Source organism: Fusarium graminearum, chromosome 3 (genome assembly GCF_000240135.3).
Source record: "Fusarium graminearum PH-1 chromosome 3, whole genome shotgun sequence".
Taxonomy (NCBI): Eukaryota; Fungi; Ascomycota; class Sordariomycetes; order Hypocreales; family Nectriaceae; genus Fusarium; species Fusarium graminearum.
The window spans coordinates 104025-126212 of record NC_026476.1 but is presented as its reverse complement, the minus strand read 5'-3'; the positions used below and the strand labels follow the sequence as shown (position 1 = coordinate 126212).

Sequence of the window (22188 nt, the reverse complement as noted above, 5' to 3'; positions counted from 1 at the left end):
GAATGGGCTAGACTGTGATAAGCTGCAACCGTCGGATCGCAAGCTCAGGCGGGACCAATCATATCAGTCAGATTGCACTTCCCCGCCGTCGCTTACAAGATTGCCTTCAATACCTTCAAACCTTGTCGTGGAGACAATTCCAGAGTCGTCCATGACGATAGCGGTCCGCGCGGATTTCAAGATAGGGCGGTCTAGTCTCAATGGTCGAGGATGGAGGAGTTCATCGTCAGTTGGGACGGTCGACGATGAACACAGGTGAAGGACAAAGATTAGCAACGTATTTAGAGAAACAATAGAACATCCTCAATTAAATCATCTAATACTTACATCATCCTGCCTTCTATCTCGTTCTGCTCCAAAGATTTGACCCTTTGATCAAAGATCCCCCGTCACCAAATCTTGATTCAGATTCTTACTCACATCAAAATGCCTGGGCGTACCGAATCATCTCTATCAATCGGCATCATTGGGTCTGGCCTTGGTGGCCTTTCTGCAGCCATTGCTCTCCGTCGAGCGGGCCACAACGTAACACTTTACGAGCGTTACGACTTTGGTGGTGAAGTCGGCGCCTCTTTATCTGTGGCCTCTAATGGTTCTCGCTTCCTGGAGGAATGGAATGTCGACATCCCAGCTGCTAAACCCGTTATTCTACGCAATCTTATCCGTCATGAATACTCTTCTGGCGAGGTTCAGGGAATCTATCCTTTAGGAGACTATCGCCAGCGCTTTGGCACCGATTATAACAACTTCCATCGAATTGACTTGCACAACCACCTAAAGGATGTGGCACTATCCTCGCATGGCCAAGGTCGACCGGCCGAGCTCAAAACATGGCACAAGGCTTCAAGCCTAGATACTGAGACGGGACATATCACATTTGAGAATGGGGTAGAGGCAACACACGACGCTATCATCTGCGCTGATGGTATTCGAAGCGTGATGCGCGAACAACTAGGCATTATTCCACAGGTCGTGCCAAGCACATCCTGCTGCTACCGCTGCATCATTTATGCCGATCAGCTTCGCGAACTCGATTTGGAAGAGTACATAAACAACGATGCCATCGAATTTTGGGGAGGTGATTCCAAAACCAAGATTGTTCTCTCAGCATGTAGCGAAAACAATGTCGTTTCATGTTACTGCTTCTACCCGGCCGAGAAGAATGATCTGAAAGAGGATGGTTGGAACATTTCCACAACTGGGGAAGTCCTTGCATCTACCTTTCCAGGGTTAGACCCCAAGCTCATAAAGCTCTTTCTACATGCCGAAGACATCAAGATGTGGCGCCTCTACAACCACGACCCTTATCCCTACTGGAGCAAGGGTCGGTGCACCCTGCTAGGTGACGCTGCCCATCCCATGATGCCGGATCAGAGCCAAGGAGCCTGCATGGCCATCGAAGACGCTGGTGCATTGGGCATCCTTTTCTCTGACAAGTACTCTCACTTGACTGTCGAGGAGCGACTCAGATTGTATGAGGCTGAGCGTAAACCACGAGCTACGAGATTACAGGAAGCGAGCAGACGTGCCAGGGAGAATCTAAATGAAAGAATCGGATGGTCTAGTAAGGATACGAAGCCTGGTATGCTGACTATTGATGAGGTGTGCGCTTATGATATGCATTCTCACATCGCTGGACTGGTTAAAGAAGCAATGTCCTGAATGCCCAGCGTGGACGAAGGGCGACAAGCAGGAATCGTCAGCAGTAATAGACTGGACCACAGTTCAAATGTTAATAAAGAGCTAAACCACCCATCTCCTCATAGCGAATCCTAGCCCAATTGACCATTGACTCCGTTTCCCTCCTTTTCCAGACAGTTTCTACCAACTCTCGACTCTGATGGATGTAGCCGAAACCACAAGTCCGCTCCATTACCATAAGTCTGTCCTGTACCACGATTCTCTGCTCTAGAGTACTACAGGCACCCCCGGCCATGACAAGTGGAAACAGTAGACATGGCTCAAGGGAACTGCCGTAACGAATTTTCTGAGCGGAGTCCAGAATGTGTTGCACACAATCAAACACCTTTTCATCTGTCGAGTAACCTTCAGTGATCTGGTGGAGTCGAAGTCGAAGCGCCCACTCATATGCGATTGTTGCGTGAAGTACGTCGTCATTCTCTGGAGAGAGTGAGATAACAGCGCCAGTGAGGCCTCCGTAGTCGTATGCCCAGCTATCGAGTAGGCCTTGGACCCTTTCCGCCTCTTGGCGAAACAATGCTTCTGATATTTCATCAACTCTTGTTCCTCGCTTACTGGCTAGATTGTTAACGCGGTCAACCATGTGGAACAGCTCCTTAGGTATCCCATAGATTGCTGCATCATCCGCGCTGGAATTTTCTGTCGATTCTGGTAAAGCCTTTACTGTTGAATCGTCGATGAGCGGAGGTTTGCAAGTGCTGGTCGTCGCTGCACTATCAAGAAAGCGCGCCAGCTTGACAAAGAACTTGAAATGACCACTGGATAGGTTAGCACTCTTTTGAGTCTCCAAAGTGGACAAAAGGCGTTTCGCTCCTTGTAGATGGAGCTTCCAACCAGCCGACGTGCCGTCAAACAGTTCTGACATGCAAAGTAACAGACAAGCGACCAAGGCAATATCTACAGAGTTGGAATCAACATGTGGTAGTAGATTAGCAAGAGACTGCGTTGCATGTCCTTTATGAAGCAATGCCCGATCTCGCATGTCTGGTTGGAGCTTTTGCCAATGAGTCGCACTCAATGCGAGTACACAATGGAGGATTAGTTGGTTCGATATGGCCATTGGTAGGATGTAACTTGTGTAAGGATTTGAAGCAGTGCTTGGATGCCGGGATAATACGAAAGCGACAATTGTTGAGTAGTGGTTGAGTAACGCCTTATCATGCGGAGATGTCACGTCTGGCAGAAGGCTTGGTGTATATAGGCTGAGCGTCGTATTCAAGAGACTTTCTTGAGGACTTTCAGTCGCAGACGGTGTATCTGGGAGGATGTCGAGCCATGCTGAGCCGGGTGAGATATTCCAGGACAGATCTTGGAGCGAGTCCCCTATGTTGGCATCATGCACATCTGAAGAGATGGCACCTGACATTTGACAGAGCAGGTCTGCGATGCTGAGGTCAAGGGTTGATTGAGGCGAGTTGGTCAACTGTTGTGGACTTTGACATCGGTCTGACGGAAGCTCATTGACTGGATCCCCGCCCAGCCATGACTCACTAGCCCAGCTATTGAGCCTCTCTCTACTCTGCCTTTGCGGAGGCCATGAACATCCCAAACAAAGTCTTTGGCAATCACCGCATCGAGGCTTCCTGTGATGACCGTGAGTTTAGACCGGTGAGATGGACTGGCAAGATGTGTTGACTTACATCTCGTCACATTTCTTTTTGCGTCGTTTGCATGTCAAACATCCTGTCTGCACCCGTCTGATTCTGGCCTTGGGTAGCTCAAGCATGATGCTGCTAGATCCTTCCATGTCAACGTCCCCCGGATAAGGGTCCATGTTACTTTTAGGACGGCATGGAAGACTCAACCGGGTACAGCGATCACAAGGGATTCCTCCTCTACATCGCTGCTTGATGTCGGCGCATCGCAAACAAACGGTAATGGTTCTTGGAATTGAATCCATTTGATGGTGTTTGTGGATGAGAGGATTTGGAAGGCGTGTGACCAACCTGGGGTATCGGAAGCGGTTATGGGTCTGTCGGAAGTCGGTTCCGTATTATCGTAATCTTGACACCGAGTAGTGGCTAGACTATTACAAGTTAGTAAATAACGCTTGGTGGCCATCATATCAGGCGCTAGAGAAGACTAACAAGCGGGGTAGATAGCACCTTCGGCTATAACAGTGGTTACTTTTCCTTCTTGATAGCTTCTTCAGGTGACATAGGTAGGAGAGTTCAGAAGTACAATGTATAAGATCAGTCAGAGAAGGGAACTAGCGTATGGCGATTACCACGGTCTATACCTATGAGTGTAGTGTAGAGTTACAAAATATTCTTAATTTACAGACGATTCAAAAAATGATCCAACTGTTAATGCTGAATTGGTTACATTGATCTCTGTCCTACTATGAGTGATGAAGCGCGTCCCGGATCGCAGAAGCTGTTTGCAAAATAAATTCTCTTGCCTGCCAGAGATCCTTATCCATGTGCATGAATGGGTGCGGTACTCCCGGAAATCTCTTCATGGTCACTTCGTTCCCATGCTCAATCAGCTTCATGCCATAAGCCTCGCCTTCATCTCTAAGAGGGTCAGCACCAGCTGTATAAATAACGGTTTTTGCCAAGTTGGTAAAGTCATCAGCTTTGAATAGATTGGCAAATATCTCTGGTATTTGCTGGCGCTTCCTGGCAATCTCTTCCGGGTCCGATCCGAGGGAACTCCATTTAAGCTTGTCAAACCATGCCAATCGTCCCCAGTTGAGTGTAGGTGCATGCTCGTTCTCCTGCATAGACGCAAAAGGCGAATCCGAGGCACTTGAATACTTGCTGAGGTCGTCAATCACCGGCGTGCCCACAGCCACAAGCTTGAGAGGTATTCCAGCATCGCGAGCCATGTGGGCAAGTGCGAGACTGATAAATCCGCCAGCCGACACGCCACCTATGGATATCCTTTCTGGGTCGATGCTGAATCTCTCAGCACCTTTTTTGTGAATGTATTGAAGAGCGGCAAAGCTATCGGTCACGCCACATGGAAAAGCATTCTCCGGCACAAGACGATATGCTACGTCAATGACCGCGACCTCAGCGACTTTGCAGATGTGCTTGCAGATATGGCTTTCGGTATTGAGATCGCCAAGACCCCAGCCTCCTCCATGGTAATCGATATGAACTGGCCATGGCCCAGCAGTATCAGGTTCGTAAACTCTAATATCAAGAACGATGCCCTCGCGAGTAGTGATCTGAGCGTCATATTCACGAGCAACCTCTGGCGCGGGGCCGGTGCCGTAAGAATAGAGAACTGAATATTTTGATCGCAAGACCTCGAGATCTATGGGTTTAAGGGGTGTGTTGGCGACATTGTCGTTGTAAAGCTTCTCGAAGACAGGATCGAGCTTGTTTTTCATGGAGGGGTGAATAGGCTGAAGAGCCTCGTGTTTGTGGTCCTGAGTCATTACGGTTGCTTGTTACAGGGAATGGATGTGATGCTGAAATCTGATAGTGCTGTCAGAGACGAAGGTATGCAGTCATATAAGAGTGCGAAATGAATCAGCTCTTGAATGGCTCTGGTGTTTTCATCAATTTCTCGTCTCTGGACCTCGATTCTGTCAAATGGGCCACAATTGTCCATAACGTAGAGCACCCCGCTATCTTGGAATGTGTCTTGAGTTCGCCTTAGCAGGTAATGTTTTCCGACGGTTGCATGATTAGCGCCATTGTCCGACGGAACCCTGCCACTTCTCCTCACATGCACTAAAACGAACCGCCATGGTGGGATCCTCCATGTAATCATCAAACCAAACCCCGCCATAGATACGACCCACCGATAAGCGTTGTATGATGCAAGACATCCATCGGCTCCGACCGACTTGCTGAGACTCAAAACTACCTGTAGATCATAGTCTTATATGGGCACTTCTTGACTCTTGGTCAAGAAAATTGTTTTCCGACGTTACTTTTCTGTACGGTTATACAGAAGCCATAATTATTCAAATCCAGCTTTTATCATAATGTCCAAAGACCGCAAGCCAGTCCTCATAATCGGTGCCGGAGTTGTTGGTCTAGTACTTGCTCATGGGCTCAAAAAGGTACGACTCACTAAAATTCAGTCTTTGTGGACTGATTTCGACACGAACCACTAGACATATTTGTCGGGACTTTGCTAACACCTCCAAAGCTCGGCATTCCTTTCAAGGTGTATGAGCGCGACAGCCACATCAGCGCTCGAGGCCAGGGCTGGGCCATAACCCTCCACTGGGTTCTTCCTTTCCTGCGAGAGCTCTTATCGGACGACACGTTTAAACGCGTCGAAGCAGTTCAAGTCGATCCAGAAGCCGACCTTCAAGGTCGAGGAAAGTTTGTTTTCATTAACCTTGAGACTCTCGAGCCCAAATTCCTCATCCCACCCGGCGACCGGCGACGAGTCAACAGAGAAAAGATGCGGAATGTCCTTCTAGAAAGTGTTTCTGAGCATGTGACATGGAACAAACGCCTCGCTTCCATTCAGGAACACGACGACCAAGCGATCGCGATATTCGAGGACGGATCTCAAGTTGAAGGGTCCCTCATTGTCGGCGTTGAAGGGAGCAACTCAAGAACCCGGAAATACCTTGCACCTGATTCTTATCGAAACGTCCGACTACCAATACGTTTTACGGGCGCTGCTCTAAACCTCACGCCAGAGCAAGTAAAGCCGCTAAAGGATATTGACCCTCTACTTTTCCAGGGATGTCACCCTGTGACAGGGACCTTTTTCTGGTTCAGCATGCTGGAAACACCACATGTCAACGGAACTGCAGGAACAGATAATGAGCGCTATCGAGTTCAAGTCATGATATCATGGCCTATGAAAACAGAACAAGAGGAGGTCAAGGCCACTGACGCAGAGCGTTTGGCGTACATGAAGCAACGGGCAATTGAGTTCAATCCTGTGCTACGAGATGTCGTGCATGCCATTCCTGAGGGATCTGAAGTCATTGAGATTGTACTCCAGGACTGGCCATGTCTTCCGTGGGACAATCGCAGTGGTAAGATCACTCTTGCTGGCGATGCTGCTCATGCGATGACTATGTATCGAGGGGAGGCGGCGAACCATGGTATTCTGGATGCTTACAGGCTGACCAAAGCACTAGAGGCAGTCTACAACCAGGAAGAAGATTGCAAAAAAGCTATTGATGAATACGAGACGGAGCTCAGGGAGAGGACTAGTGTTGCTGTATTACTCAGTCGACAGGCTTGTTTGGACGCACATGATTGGGAAGGGTTGAATGCCAACTCTGCTGTATTAAAGAAGAGAGCTATTGCTGGTGTTTAAGCATGCTTTGCCGGGATTAACACTTTATCAACCACAAATGGCCAACCTGGCGGAATACGCAATTAAATCATATATAATTCGAGTACATGCTTCAAGAGCTTTCAGCAAGAGATTTTTAATCCCTGGAAATTACTTTTTTATTGGTCTCGACGATTCATCCCGATCATTCCCTCATGGACATATAATCAAAAACAAGCCAATTACTATATGCATGATATTAAAAAAAAATTCGGAAGAGAGAGTGAAAGTTTCCAGACACCATAGTTATTTTCTATTAGATCATAAGCAAGACCAAACCCCTTCTTGACTGAGGAAATTCATTAGCAAACCCCCAAATCTTACACTCTAGGGTAGCATGCAGGCAGTCTCGGCTGGCTAGGAAAGCGGATCAATCTGTTAGGCTTACTCAAGAATAGCTTGGTCGAGTTCTATGTTATTCACGCGACACCTTCTATCTGCTCTAGTCGTGGGTCATCACCAGGCAGATCATGAAGCGCATGTAAATGACGCGAGTGCAGAATGATAACCCCGCCATCCGTAAAATGCAGGGGTATGACCATTAACCTAGCGATGTTCTTACCGCCCGCTGCTACCGTCGCAAGTTTGTCTTTCCGACGGCGATTATATGGTGCTAGGTCTAAAGAAGAATAGTGCCGCGCAGCGTTAATGCCTATGGTCCTAAATATCTCTGTCTTCTTTAGCAACTTTTGGGTATTGAAATAACATTATCTTGATTATTGGAAAGTGAACATCAGTACTGACAGTCTCATCCCTGCCAGTTCCTTGGCCCCTCGTTAATTAATCGTCGTTTTGAAAAATGCCTTCAGCGTACCCCAAATCAATCCTACCCCCTTCCCTCGTTGCCGTAACAGGGGCCAATGGCTTCATAGCCCAGCACTGCATCGCGCTACTCTTGTCAAAAGGATACAGAGTTGTAGGGACTGTTCGATCGGCTACAAAAGCTGAACAGGTCTTTGATCTTCACCACAAGAATCCCAACCTTTCTGTCAGAGTGGTCGAAGACATTACTTCAACCGCATCATACCTCTCTGCCTTTGGCCCAACTGGGCCTGACGCCATCCTGCACCTTGCCGCACCATTCAACTACGATGCTACTGATTTGGAAGACGAACTCATGATTCCTGCTGTCAAAGGATCAACAGCTATTCTTACTGCAGCCAGACAGCTGGGGAGCGTTAAACGCATTGTGCACACCAATTCATTTGCTGGAATCTACGACGCCTCAAAAGGACTTCAGCCGGGAAAGATATACACTGCCAAGGACTGGTCGCCTTTGACTTACGAGGATGGTGTGACCGCCCCTAATGCGGCAGTGGCATACAGGGCCAGTAAAACTGTGGCAGAACAAGTGGCATGGAAGTGGATGAACGATAACCCATCAGCACAGTTCGACCTCGTGAGCCTCAATCCAGCAATGGTATTCGGCCCATGGCTGGAAGGAGCAATCCCCGGCTCTCCAAAGCAACTCAACACGTCCAACAAGATCGTCTATGGTATCATTTCAGCCGGAGAAGAAGGTCCCATCCCGCCCACTCGAGGGCCAGTTTGGGTGAGTGTGGAAGATGTTGCACTCGCGCATCTCAGGGCAATTCAAGTTCCTGAGGCCGGTGGGGAAAGATATCTCCTAGCCGCCGGGGTATACTGCAATCAGGAAATCGCCGATATCGCACGAAAGATAGCGGGCAAGTATAAGAATAAGATTCCTCGCGGCAGTCCTGGCTTGAGAGAAGCTACGACTCACTTCGGGGTTGATGCCAGTGAAACACAGAAAGGACTAGGGATTGAGTGGCAAAGTCTTGAAGTAATGATGTCTGGATTACTGTCACAGCTACTTGAAATTAAATAAAGCTGCTAATAGATGGTCATGATATCGAATAGTCTTCGACCAACATTAAACCTCTGATCACCCAGGTTCCATAATGCCAAGTGCGCGGATGGTACCAATGCCAAATTCTCAGCAGACCAGTGTAGCCAGTCTTCTTAGCGCCCAGAGGGTTGTCCACCTTGAAAGTGAGATCGAAGATATCCATGAATTAATAGGACTATCCAATATAAGATTCCTATAGGCCCTCCCGTCAGGGTCGGGCCTCGCGCCTCGCTGGGTCGCGTATATTCTAGGCAGTTTTCCTGCCCTACACTGAAATACCTTATACCTCTTCCTCTATAATTTAAAGATTTTATATAGCTATTAAATTAAGGCTATCTTTAATATACTCTTTATAAATTAACTATTTATATAATTATATATAAGAGTAAGATTTTTATTAATATTATTTTAATAGCTTTTTTTTAATTAATATAATATTATAGCTTATTAATAAAGTACTTTTAGTTATTTTATTTTTTATATATTTTTTAATAAAAGTATTAATTATTAATTTTAATTATTTTATTTATATATTTAATAATTATTTTTAATTATTTTATTTAATATAATTTAATTTATATTAATTCTTTAAAGGTATTAAAAAAGCTAAATAAAAAGGCTTTTTATTTTTAATTTAATTTAATAGTAAATTAAAAGTATTTTATTTTTAATTTAAATATAAATTAATTTTATTTAAATATTTTAATTTTCTATTTAATTTAAATTATTTTATTAATAATATTAAAAATTAATTTTAATTTTTTTATAATTCTTTATAATTTATATAATAAATATAAATATATAATTTAAATACTTTTAAGTCTCTTTTTATTATTTAATCTTTTAAAATATATAAGAGGTCTAATAGCTCAGTTAGGTAGATCTATTAATGCAGGTAATATAGGTCCTCTATTATTATAAGACTAAAGCTTACTGCTTATTCTTCTGTATATAGAATTTACAGATAAGCCCCCTTAATAGGGGCTTATAATTATCCTAAGGTTCTCCCGAAGGTTATGCATTTAAACCCCACTATAGCTATTATAATATTAAATTTAATTATATTAAAAATCTTATTATAGTATTTATTAGAGATTTAAATTTTATATATATAAAAATTAAAAATAATAAATATATTTTTATTTTTATTATTATTATTAATATTTATATTTTTATAGTCTTTTTAATAAATAAGTTAAATATTAATAAAGTTTACTTTATAATAAAAATTACTTTAAGTAGTAATAAAATAATTAAAAGTATTAAATACTATTATATAATATACTATTTAATATAAATATAATATAATTTAAATAAAAGCTATTAATATATAATAAATATAATTTTTAAAAAATAAATTAATTTATATTAAATTTATATTAATAAATATATAAAGTATTATTATTAAATAATTATAAGATATTATATCTCTTAATAGTAAATAGAGTTAAGTTAAAGTAGTTAAATAATAAATAGATTTAATTATATATTAAACTTTATTATAAGATTTTAACTTAAGGAATTTAACTTTTAAATCCTTTAATTTAATTTCTCTTAAGGTAAATTACTTAAAGATCTTTTAATAACTACTTACTAATTAGTTATAACTTAATCTCTTTATAATACTCTTATAGTTAATTAAATATATATATATTTAAATAATTATTAAAAGTAATTAAAATTATTAAGTAATTTTAAAAGTTATTAGTAATTTTTAAAAGTTATTAATAGTTATTCCTTTTTAAGAGTAATTTAATTTAAATAGCTATTAGTTATATTTTATAATATATAATAGCTCTATTTAATTAAATAAAAATATAAAATATATATAGTATAGTAAGTAAAGTTATAATATAGTAGTAATATAAATAAGAGTTAATTATATTAAAATTAGCCTTAATTAAATAAAAGATCTTATATTAAATTATATATAATAAATAAATAAAATATAATATTATTAATTAACTAATTATATATTAAAATAGTATATATTAAATTAATAATATAATATAATATAAAAAAAAAATATTTTTAAAATAGTTATTAATTTAATTAAAAAAAGGTTATTAGTATCTATATATATTAGTATTATACTAATCCCCTACTTAACGAAATAGTTAACAGCCCTAATAACCTTTACAATATATAATAGGGTCTTTATTAGCATAACATATAGTTGGATACGGGTCTTCCTATATGCAGGGTGCATGGGGCACTGAGGCCAGTGGCAAACGGTCAATTAGCCGTTCATCAGATCTTTCGCAACAGGCCTGGTCCTCATTAGGGGGATAAGGAATAATGCGTGCGACCTCGGAATGGGCCGACCGGTAGGGCAGTGTATAGTTAATCCTTCTAACATCTCGCTAGCGCATGGGTTCTGGCCGATCCGATTCTACCTGCTATTGTACTTGGGCTAGTTGGGCGCTGTAATCATGATTGTGTGTTTATTTAATCAGAGGTTGCAGAGCGACTTGCTGGTCGCCAGCAATATGGCCATTGAGGAGAATGCTGACACAACTTCAGCTGCCCACGTGACGACACAAGGCATCAGCGCAAAACCCCTCAGTCGTGTGCGTTTCGTGCCTTTTCCATCCTCATAATAGCAACGAAACCACGAAACCACGCCATGGCTTCTCAAGGACTACCTACCGGCCGTAAAATAACTGGTAAGTGATCTGGAAACACCAAGTTTTATACGCGGGTAGAAATGACTACTAACGACTTACCAGGTAAAGCTCGGGAACCGTGTTATTACATCCCATTCACTAAAAACATACATTTTACCGGCCATGCAACTATTCTAAATGCACTAGAAGATGCATTTTTTGGCCAAGAACAGATACAGAGGATGGCGCTTGCTGGGCTAGGTGGAGTCGGCAAGACTCAGATAGCCTTACATTTTGCCTATCAGGTGAAAGACAAATGGCCAGAATATTCGATCTTCTGGGTGCCAGTTCTAAGTAATGAAGGTGCAGAACATGCTCATGCTGAGATCGCTAAAAAGCTTGGATTGCAGAAGGAGAGCGAGGACGACGATGTGAAGCGCTTAGTCTGTCAACACCTCAGCTCGGCTAAAGCTGGCAAGTGGCTCTTGATTGTGGATAACGCCGACGATCATGAGCTGTTCCTGGGATCTGCCGATAAACCAGGCTTAGAAGAATACCTGCCTCAGAGCGAGAATGGTATGATTCTACTGACGACACGGTCCACACAAGTCGCTGGCGAGTTTGCTCAGTATGACGTGATCGAAGTTAAGCAGATGAATAATGAAGAAGCAATGAGCCTCTTGGAAACTTCACTGGTTCAGAAGCAACCGTTCTATGACGACGCAGTGGCTACTGAGCTGCTTACATACTTGACTTTTCTCCCATTGGCTATCACACAGGCTGCCGCATATCTCAATCAGACTAGAGCGCCTCTACAGACATATCTGAGCCTCTTGAAAAATGCCGAGAATGATACAAGAGTCCTTGAAATAGAATTTCGAGACAATAACCGATACAGAGACTCTCAGAACGCAGTAGGAACAACATGGATCGTGTCTTTCCGCCAGATCCAAAAGTCTGATGAGCTTGCCGTTAAATTGTTGTCGTTCATGTCGTGTATTGAACCAAAGGCAATTCCCCAATCGATATTGCCTAATGAAATAAGGCCGATAGACTTGCAATCGGCTATTGGTACGCTTTGCAGCTATGCGTTTCTGGTTCGCAGGGGGCAAAGCAATGTATTCGACATGCACAGTCTTGTGCACGTGGCAATGCGAGGCTGGCTCAAAAAGCAGGGACTAGAGAATCAGGTCACACACGACGCGATATGCCATCTTGCCGCGAGATTCCCTACAAGCAGCGACGCTCATCACGACGTGAGAAGGGAATACTTGCCGCATGCGATACGTCTGCTAAGCCGAAATTCTCGGCAAAATGTAGATGAAACTTATCGTCTGATTGAAAAGGTTGGGGCCTCCTTTAAGACAGATAGAAAATTTAAAGAAGCGGTGAAGTGCTTTGAGGAGGTGTATTTGTGGAAACAGGGCCTTCTTCCCAAGAAGGACCATTCTCGACTAGCATCAGAGCACATGCTTGCAAGCGCATACCTTAACACCCGACAAATCAAGGATGCGATTAAGATATTCGAGCATGTGGTAGAAGTTCAGAGAGAGACATTAGATGAGAAAAACCATTCTCGACTAACATCAGAGCATGGACTGGCAAGCGCATACCTCGCTGACCGACGGATCGAGGATGCGATTGAGATACTTAAGCATGTGGTGGAAGTTCGGAAGGAGACACTAGATAAGGAGGACCATTCTCGACTAATATCGGAGCACTCACTTGCCATGGCATTACTCGCCGCCCGACTGATCAAGGATGCTGGATTTGATGAACTGACGGCGCTCCAAACAGCCTCTGAGGGAGGTCATCTAGAGGTTGTCGAGAAGCTACTGGCAGCGGGAGCTGATGCCGACTCGAAGGATACGGATGGTCGGACGGCGTTCCAAGTAGCCTGTGAGGCAGGTCATCTAGAGGTTGTCGAGAAGCTGCTGGCAGCGGGAGCTGATGCCGACTCGAAGGATACGGATGGTCGGACGGCGTTCCAAGTAGCCTGTGAGGCAGGTCATCTAGAGGTTGTCGAGAAGCTACTGGCAGCGGGAGCTGATGCCGACTCGAAGGATACGGATGGTCGGACGTCGTTGTCGTGGGCCGCAGAGAAGGGCTTTCAGGCAGTGGTTGAGCTGCTTTCTGCGCAAAATTCGGACAATCTACGAAGTCTGTCAGGGGATTTGAGTACCGACACAGGATCGGACGTTTCCAATGATTCTTCGGTCTTTTCCATTTCCTCTTCAGTACCAAGCACTACGCCCTCATCTTTGCCCGGGAGTGAGAACGTCGACAATGCTGCTGCTGAACATTTGGCATACCTATTGTCCGAAGACTTGTTTCTTCGACCTCTCTATTCTCAAGCCTTGAAGGCGATGGACAAGGATCGTTTTTTCCGAAACCACGATCGGTTGTTGAAAAAATTTATGATAGAATTGAGGTGTAGGGCTGAGGACGATATGGTGATCCAAGTTGTGAGGGTCCTGAGAAATCAGCGCCAACGAGAGCGTGTCACCACTCAGATTTACCACACCTTTCAACCAGATACGGCAAACACCAACCGGAAAGGCATGCGCGATTTCCTGGACCAGAAGGAAGATCGAAAGTACCGCCTCAAGGTCTTTTTTGAACAACGAGACCACGAAAGAGGAACCGCTGGGCGCGATAACGTTCCCGAAGCGAATAGCTCCGGCCCCGCAGCGGCAGACGTCAAAGTCGAGGAGGAGATCCATGAGAATGAAGAGAGTGGATCAGCACCGGATGAAGAAGTTGAGGATGAAGACGAAGGGGAAGAAACGGAAGATGAATCGGAAGACGCACCTAACGCTAGCCAAAGACTAGATTTAGTGGTGGATTTCATCACTAGTAGCCCGCCTTTCGAAGCTTTCAAATCCAACCTTCATTACTTCGTCAATCCTCCGACGACAATTAAAGAGGCAATTGGAAGTAATAGTATAAAGGCCCTCAAACAACTCCTCCGAAACCGATTTGATCTTCTGGCCACAGGCGAGTACTCTTGGCTGCAAGAACTCAATGACATGGGGCTTGATCATGACGAAATGGCCGATCTGTTATTCCAGCAGGCGACTGACTCACCCTGGATCTATTTCGAGCCTGGAGCAATCAGTCCCACGGAAATCAAGATCGGGCATCACCTTCATGGATGTGTACATCAACTAAACTTGTCGAATAAGCCTAAGCCTGGATCCACAGCGTCGCATCAAGGCTCATTCCAAACCGGGGATTGGAGCGACTATGTAAGAACAATCCAAGAGCTTTGTGGGCTTGGTGGCATCGCCCCAAAGACCCGTTGTTTGGAGAAGTGGAATGGGAGCGTCACTTTTGAAGAGGACCATTCCACTGCTTGTGTGTCCTACGCTCATCAAGATGAACAAGTAGTCTTCTCCCGCGTTGCCAATGCCCTTCATCAATTTTGTATAGCAATAGGCCATGCTCAATCGGCTGGTCTCTGCTGTGACTCCTTCACCATTCTCAAAAATCCAGGCCGACATCCTAACGACAGGTCTTCTTTGATAGAAGTATGCCGAATCGACTTCCATCTTGCAGTGACAATGTTAGATGAGTTAGAGCAGCTGTTTTCCGCGAAGGATACTCCAGATTTTGGGAAACCTCGGTCGTTGGAAGTTCTCGATATTCTCCTCGAGGGTGCTAGCATCGGGCCTTCCCCCGAGACTCTCACGGAAGCTCTTCATTTATACTCTTTGGCCGTGCAAATCTTGTGTCTGGGGTTTCTATCCTACAGCCAAGCACATGTTGGCCCTCTCCGGCCATTCTTCCTGGACACCTTGGTAACAAAAGTGCGGTTGCTTGGGATCGAAACGTCGTCAGCCCCATACCAGTATATCGACGCTGGTCTCAAGGAACTTACATGCTTTGGCAATATGGTTGAAGGACCAGTGCTCGCATTCAGCGTGGTAACGCCGAAACCCTCTACGCCATCGCCCATTGACCTGCGCTCAGGATTTGACCTGTTGACAAGTGCTCAAGATCTTGTAGACACCTGGGGCCCAGGCCAGTTCGTGGTACCCGACGGAAAGAAGCACCCTTCTGCGATTAGAATAGGTGGGGGTTTTGTCTATTTATGCACATCTGGGCAAGATAGCGGCAAGTTTCACTGGAGCCGGACAGTCACGTCTGGCCTCTTCTGCTACGGAGAATTTGATCTGAGACGCAAGATAGTCATCGGAGCACGAGTAACAGTCAACGACGCTTGCGGTCTCGACGAAAGCTCATGTCGCGCTAGCTTATCCGGACATCTTCAGCCCCTAGGCACATCTCTGCCTGGCTGGGAACTGAAGGAAGTACAAGTTGGAGGACAAATTGGGAACTATGGTCTAGTGCAAGCTAATGCCTCTTATCATATGTTCCCTGGTCAGACTCTAAAGAAGAAGAGACTGGATGTGGATGATGGGGAGTTGATACTATTTTTGGAAGAACTCTGGGGTGTTCAGATGAGCCTGTGCACTGCGGTCGCCAGACGAGTCCTCCTTCACGAAATGATAGCCGACCTACTGCCTGTATTCGCCCGCCGTTTAACTTCTGGTGACGAATGTAGGCTCTGGAAAGACCTCGAAAGCCATCGCTTTATCATCGAGAACTTCCGAAGCGGGAAGCTATTAGGCTGGGTTCAAGAGTTGCCACCCCCGGCCCACAATCTGGTCCTGAAATTGGTGCGTGGAATCTTGAATACCCTTCAAGATACCGGCCTAGACCGCAATGGGAAGGCGCTCATGGTTGCCTGGCCTTACGGGAATGATAGCTGCCACGGTTGCAGGATAGCTTGTGAGGGAGAGAGCTCATGGGCTCGTGCCCTTGCCGACTCTCACGACAGCGCTACCTTCGCGTACATCTCTGCAGCATGCCTAGAGACGGAGGAGATCAAATGTAGTGGTAAGAGCTGGCAGTGGAAGAATACAATCCCTCTCCTGGAAACGGCGGTGACGGTCGAGATGACCAGTACCAGTATGCTCACAGAGACTTTGCAGAACGAAAGGATTTACTCGTTCAGAATGCTTCAAAACCCCCTCCTAGTGAAGGCACGAAAGCCAAATACCTCAGGAATGATAATGCTGGTTGAAAAAAAAAGTAAAATCCCCGCGCAGGTTCGGCAAAGATGGAATGAGATAATGCGGACGCATAAGGTCCTTCGAGAAAAGAGGGGAGCCCACGATCGGGCGGAACTGGTTGTCGTGTTATCGATACAGCCTACGTAAGACTGGCCACTACGCTGAAGGGCGGCCGAGAGCGGGCGTCAACGTGGCAAGGAAGGACCGACAGGTACAAGAACCCTTTCGCCTGTAGCGATGAACCTAATGTGTTTGGCAATGAAGCAGTTGAAAGAGAGCTCTTTACAGGCTCTAGGCCTCAGTGAAGCGTTGGTGAATCTCTGGCCACACTAGCACTTCCCTGCCCTCCTTTAACTTGATGAGAAGATCATCTTTCTGTGGGGTGTATTTGGCTCTTGGAGCTGAAGCAAACTTGGCCCTGCCCCTCATCCGTGTCGAGTGTGAATCAACCTGATCCCGGCTAGTATGCCCATGCTTTGTATGAGGAGTCCAGTCGAACTGTAACCGGGAAAGTTGTTTTTTACCGTTCTAAGTTATGCACCTGAGCGGAGTATTCTCAAGCGGCCATTGCTTAAAACTGGTGAGAACCGACTGACTTCACTCTTATCGGGCGTCGCCTGGGATGACACAAGGCTGAGGATACCGCTTGCCTGGGCATACTCTTCCCCGGCAGTCGACTTGGTAGACCTCCATGTCGAAGACGTTCTTCTAAGACGAGAGCATTTAACACTAGTGGTTATATCTTGAGGCGCTTATGTGAGTATTGGTCTTCGCTATAATATATAATGCTGCTAGAATTAATATTACTAGTGTAGTAATAAGGTATATTTATACCTTCTCAGTTAGGAAAGGCTATATTTAAAGTATTATATACTGCTGCCTTATATTAGTTAGCCTAAAAGTAATACTAGCTAATATTAATTTTTCCTTTACCTTTTTGTAAATATATAAGGTCAAGTTAGGGTGGTTAAATGATAGATAGATCTGATTGTATATTGAACTTGGTCTCGTGAGACTTCAACTTGAGGAATCTAACCCTAGATCCCTCGGTCTGACTTCTCTTAAGGTAAATTACCTGAAGATCTTCCGGCGACTGCTCGCTGATTGGTCGCGACTTAATCTTTCTATAATACTCTTACACTTTTAAAGTCTATTAAGGTAAGGTAAATATTTATATTATAAGGATATATACTAAAGAGCTAGTAATAAATATAATAAAATATATATATAAATTTATAATATATACTTATTAAGCTTTAATTTATAATTATAATAATATTATAATTATAAATTTTACTATTTAATAATATAATATATATTTTTATAATTTTATTTAATTTTTTATAATACTTAAATAATAATTAAAAATAATACTTTTATATTAAACTTTTTATATAAAAATAAAAATATTTTATAACTTATTATTTTAAGTTTTTTTATAAGTATTTTATAAAGCCTTATATAATTAGTATTATATTTAAATTAAAGCTAATTTTATAATAAGGTTTAAATATATAACCTTTAGGGGAACCTTAGGATAGTTATAATCCCCTATTAAGGGGGCTTATTTATAAATTCTATATATAGAAAAATAAATAGTAAGCTTTAATCTTATAATAATAGAGGATCTATATTACCTATATTAATAGATCTACTTAATTAAGCTATTAGACCTCTTATAAATTTAATTTAAAGGTATTATTAATAAAATAATTTATTATTTATATTAATTACTTATAAAGGTATTTTATATAAAGATCTTTAAATTAATTATATTAATCTTTTTAATATAATATTTATTATTAATAAGTAAATTATTTTTCTTTTTTATAAGAGGTCTAATAGCTCAGTTAGGTAGATCTATTAATATAGGTAATATAGGTCCTCTATTATTATAAGACTAAAGCTTACTGCTTATTCTTCTATATATAGAATTTATAAGTAAGCCCCCTTAATAGGGGTTTATAACTATCCTAAGGTTCTCCTAAAGGTTATATATTTAAACCCTATTATATTTTTTTAAAAATTAATTTTTTAATAATTTTTATATTATAGTATTTTATTAATTTTCTATAGAATAAATAATAAGAAAAGTTTATAAAATAATTTATAATAATTATAAACTAGTAGTCTCTCAGCTAACTAATTTCATCCAATCACCAACCTGGATCACGGCAGAATATGAACAGGTCTTTGCCAGTGAAGGGAGAGAAACAAGATTCACTGAAGAACAAATTAAGTTGTTCCAGTCTGACAAATCGGCTCTTCTGGACTATCGCCGAAAGCTACTTGACGGTGCAACGAAGGGATTTGACATTTACTACAAGGACACTGATATGCAAAAGCAAGCTTTCATCGCTAACAGGAAGCTCATGAGAGAGCGACTCGAGAATAACGAAGAGATATGCAGCAAGCTGATTCCCGACTTTGAAGTTGGGTGTAGACGGTATGTTGAAATTTGTCCGAGCGATTGATGCTGGTTCTGTACTGATCTCTGTAACAGCGTGAGCCCTGGAAATGGTTACTTGGAGTCACTCATCAAACCGAACACGAAGGCAGTTTTCGGCGGGATCAAGTGCATGAATGAGTCCGGGAGTATGGACAATAACAACATCCAACACGACTTCAATATCATTATCTGCGCGACCGGGTTTGATGTTTCTCATCGGCCAGCATTCCCTGTTCTAGGTTGCGGCGGTCAGAACCTAAGAGATGTTTGGAGTCAAGGTCCTACACATTACCTCAGTGTTGCAGCACCTGGATTCCCGAATTACTGGAGTCAGTCGACAATCTTTTGTATGGATTTGAAAGGGGTGTCAGCTAACCAAACTTGAACATACAGTTGCCGGCGGCCCCAATGCTCCCATTAGCAATGTGTCCCTGATCATGGGACTGGAACTTGCAGTAGACTATGCATTCTCATGCGTAAGAAAGATGCAAGCCGAAGGCATCGCAAGCTTGGAGGTGGAAGAAGATGCAGCGAAAGAGTTTATGGAACAGAGAGACAAGATCATGAAAGACTTGGTGTGCACTGATTCTTGTGCCAGCTGGTAAGTTACTCGTCTAACACCTTGTCTTCTCTGCCAGATATCAGAGTGTGCTGACAAGAACAGGTATAAGAATAGTAAAAATGACAACTCGGTGACGGGCCCATGGTGCGGATCCATTTGGCACTACAAGGAGGCACTGGAAAACCCAAGGTGGAAGGATTATAAGATGAAGTATCTTGGAAAGAATCGTTTCGCCTACTTCGGGAATGGGAGGACTGTTCCAGAGCTGAGGGGAGAAAGTATGGCCACAAAGTACTTGAACGAGATAGGATTGCAATAGCTTGGATAATTGTTTACTGCAAACCAGAGTAGAAGTATTATAATTGTTTTTATAATTATTTATTGAGATTCACTAACACAAATCATGAGTAAGCAACGTAGAGAACTAGACTAAATAGTAAAGAGAGTAAACATTGCAATCTATATATTATCTTAGCAATACACCGCTGCTAGCAAGGCATGAGTAGGTGTTTGAGATATCCGTAAATAAACAATTCCAATGGAGCCAGCAATAAACCTCAACCTCACACCGAGGTTATCAAGCTGAAAGGGAATCAATATCTAGTTCCTCAGTGCGACGTCGAATCAAGAGGTTTGTAGTCTTGTCACCATCTATTCTAAAGCTTGCAAAACTTGGCTTAGGCTCTGCACCCTCTGGAAGCTTCCAATCATACTTGAGAAGTAAATGGCATAACAAGATCTTGATTTCGTTGGCAGCCAGGAAGCGTCCGGGGCATGCGTGTACGCCATGTCCGAATCCAAGGTGCTCGGGGCTAGTGCTCACGAGGTGAGCTTTGTTCTCCTCGCCTGACTCGCGCATTCGGACGTAGCGATAGGGGTCAAACTCAAGCGCGTTATCGTAAGATTCAGGACCCCACATATGTGTTGTCTCTCCGATGACTCTATCGCCCTTCCGGAGGACATCGCCATTGGGAAGAGTAACATCAGCCATGGCTTTTCTTCTAAATGCACCTGAAAGTCATTAGCTGGCGGTTTATCAACGTAAAAGGGTATTGAACTTACCCAGCAAGATTGGTCGTAATCTTTGGGACTCTTTGATAACACTGTCCAGCAACTTCATGTTATACAGAGCTGCTTTGGTTATACCGCCCTCTTGACGGAGGACCGTGATAATCTCGTCACGGACAGGCTTAAAAAGCTCAGGATGTTGACAAAGATTGAGAAGAGTCTCACACAACAAATCAGAAGTAGTGTGGTACGCGACAATAGAGATGGAGATTTGCTGTGTGGCTGGATCGTGCTTATCGTACTCATTGTTGAACCACTCAATTGCGTCATCAAAGGGGCAAGGTTGTCCCTGCGCCAGAGCTTGCTGTTTGATAACCTCTCGACGATCAAGGTGAGGCTGGAGGCATTCACGAGCTTCCTTCAGCAATCTGCGGGCTTCTTTACAATAAGGAAGAAACCAATGGATATAAGGGCGAAGCCACCTCGGGTATACTCGAAGGAGAGCGATAGATGCAAAGGCTACCACGGTGTAGTCACTCGAAGCTTTGGTCCACGCTTCGTCACGGCAGAGTTCCTTGCCCATGAAGATTCGGGAGGAGACACGGGAAACAATGCGGATCATTTCTTTCGGCGGGTTGATTGAGTGCCATTCTAAATTTGTCAGTCTCATTTATCTTTCGCCGTTAGGTGCGTCCCGAATGAAATACCTTTTGAGTCGGTGAGCCGGTCGCGAATTGATAGTGACGTTTCCTCCGAGATAGGGCCAGTCATCTTGGCTACAATGAGTTAGATAGTCCTTTAGACGGATGAAGTTATCAAATCTTACCTAAAGATTTTGTAACATATTTCGTGATAACAGTGGGCATGTTGGCGTGGAAACCAAAACCATCGAATCCAGGAATGTATTCATGAGAGTCCTATGCAAATTAGTTATAATTAATGAGACCAAAAGGATTAAACTTACTTCTTGGGCTGGAATTCTAAAGTCTAGTTCCTTCTTGCTTCTCAAGGCATGAACCCATGAAGGAGGTATCACCAGAACTTTGCCCATATCAGTGTAAGCCCTGTAGGGCTGCTCTCCATAGACAGAGCGCGCATGGGCAAGGAGGCTCTTGCTATTCTCAGTGAACTCTTTGACCACACGCGTGTTGCTCCATTCGAAGGGTTTCTTTGGATTCAAAACCGGGTACTTGTCGTCCTTGGCGAAAAAAGAATAATTTGCAATAAGAATGGCAATAAGGGAGATAGTAGATAACACCGCATATTGCGGATTTTCCAACACGATATCAATGTAGGTCGACATGTCGGACTGTTTCCATATGCTGTGTGTGATAAATCGAGAAATTGAGATCCTTCACGACGGCACGGCTGTTCTTATACTTCCCATGAGGCATATAGAAAGTCTTCCAGATCGACATTTTCTCTATGTGCACTTGGACCAAGTCCCATTTTAACGGACCTTCACAATGCGAGACCCCGATCAAAAAACATACATAAGCGAGACTAGGTCAAGGTGACAAAAACACTAGTGCTGGGATCCAAAGTTTCCCATGTGGGCACCGTATTGGTATTTCTGTCTCTCTACTGCCAAATGCTTTCGTGTCTCGATTTTCTCAACACACCGACACTCGATCCAAACTGCAACAACC

At 43.4% G+C, this 22188-nt stretch overlaps 8 protein-coding genes across 8 annotated transcripts; 5 read left to right on the top strand and 3 right to left on the bottom strand.

Moving 5' to 3' along the window:
- Nucleotides 1–426: 426 nt before the first annotated feature.
- On the top strand, nucleotides 427–1662 carry FGSG_04722 (uncharacterized protein; the record flags this gene model as incomplete). The annotated part of the gene is made up of 1 exon (XM_011324860.1): nucleotides 427–1662. The coding sequence occupies one exon, from the start codon at nucleotides 427–429 to the stop codon at nucleotides 1660–1662; it is 1236 nt and encodes a 411-aa protein (XP_011323162.1).
- A 110-nt stretch (nucleotides 1663–1772) lies between these two features.
- Nucleotides 1773–3475, bottom strand: FGSG_12597 (uncharacterized protein; the record flags this gene model as incomplete). Its single annotated transcript, XM_011324859.1, has 3 exons — nucleotides 1773–1916; nucleotides 2027–3284; nucleotides 3342–3475. 3 exons carry the CDS (start codon nucleotides 3473–3475, stop codon nucleotides 1773–1775), a joined length of 1536 nt encoding a protein of 511 aa, XP_011323161.1.
- A 567-nt stretch (nucleotides 3476–4042) lies between these two features.
- FGSG_12596 (uncharacterized protein) lies at nucleotides 4043–5089 on the bottom strand (the record flags this gene model as incomplete). Its single annotated transcript, XM_011324858.1, has 1 exon — nucleotides 4043–5089. The coding sequence occupies one exon, from the start codon at nucleotides 5087–5089 to the stop codon at nucleotides 4043–4045; it is 1047 nt and encodes a 348-aa protein (XP_011323160.1).
- Nucleotides 5090–5644: 555 nt separating this feature from the next.
- FGSG_04720 (uncharacterized protein) lies at nucleotides 5645–6948 on the top strand (the record flags this gene model as incomplete). Its single annotated transcript, XM_011324857.1, has 2 exons — nucleotides 5645–5722; nucleotides 5812–6948. The coding sequence occupies 2 exons, from the start codon at nucleotides 5645–5647 to the stop codon at nucleotides 6946–6948; spliced, it is 1215 nt and encodes a 404-aa protein (XP_011323159.1).
- Nucleotides 6949–7765: 817 nt separating this feature from the next.
- FGSG_04719 (uncharacterized protein) lies at nucleotides 7766–8815 on the top strand (the record flags this gene model as incomplete). The annotated part of the gene is made up of 1 exon (XM_011324856.1): nucleotides 7766–8815. One exon carries the CDS (start codon nucleotides 7766–7768, stop codon nucleotides 8813–8815), a length of 1050 nt encoding a protein of 349 aa, XP_011323158.1.
- Nucleotides 8816–11462: 2647 nt separating this feature from the next.
- On the top strand, nucleotides 11463–16531 carry FGSG_12595 (uncharacterized protein; the record flags this gene model as incomplete). The annotated part of the gene is given in 3 exon segments (XM_011324855.1): nucleotides 11463–11502; nucleotides 11566–16344; nucleotides 16359–16531. 3 exon segments carry the CDS (start codon nucleotides 11463–11465, stop codon nucleotides 16529–16531), a joined length of 4992 nt encoding a protein of 1663 aa, XP_011323157.1.
- A 2325-nt stretch (nucleotides 16532–18856) lies between these two features.
- FGSG_12594 (uncharacterized protein) lies at nucleotides 18857–19850 on the top strand (the record flags this gene model as incomplete). Its single annotated transcript, XM_011324854.1, has 4 exons — nucleotides 18857–18966; nucleotides 19024–19298; nucleotides 19363–19570; nucleotides 19634–19850. The coding sequence occupies 4 exons, from the start codon at nucleotides 18857–18859 to the stop codon at nucleotides 19848–19850; spliced, it is 810 nt and encodes a 269-aa protein (XP_011323156.1).
- Nucleotides 19851–20108: 258 nt separating this feature from the next.
- FGSG_04717 (uncharacterized protein) lies at nucleotides 20109–21842 on the bottom strand (the record flags this gene model as incomplete). Its single annotated transcript, XM_011324853.1, has 5 exons — nucleotides 20109–20542; nucleotides 20594–21190; nucleotides 21247–21315; nucleotides 21366–21456; nucleotides 21504–21842. The coding sequence occupies 5 exons, from the start codon at nucleotides 21840–21842 to the stop codon at nucleotides 20109–20111; spliced, it is 1530 nt and encodes a 509-aa protein (XP_011323155.1).
- Nucleotides 21843–22188: the final 346 nt, after the last annotated feature.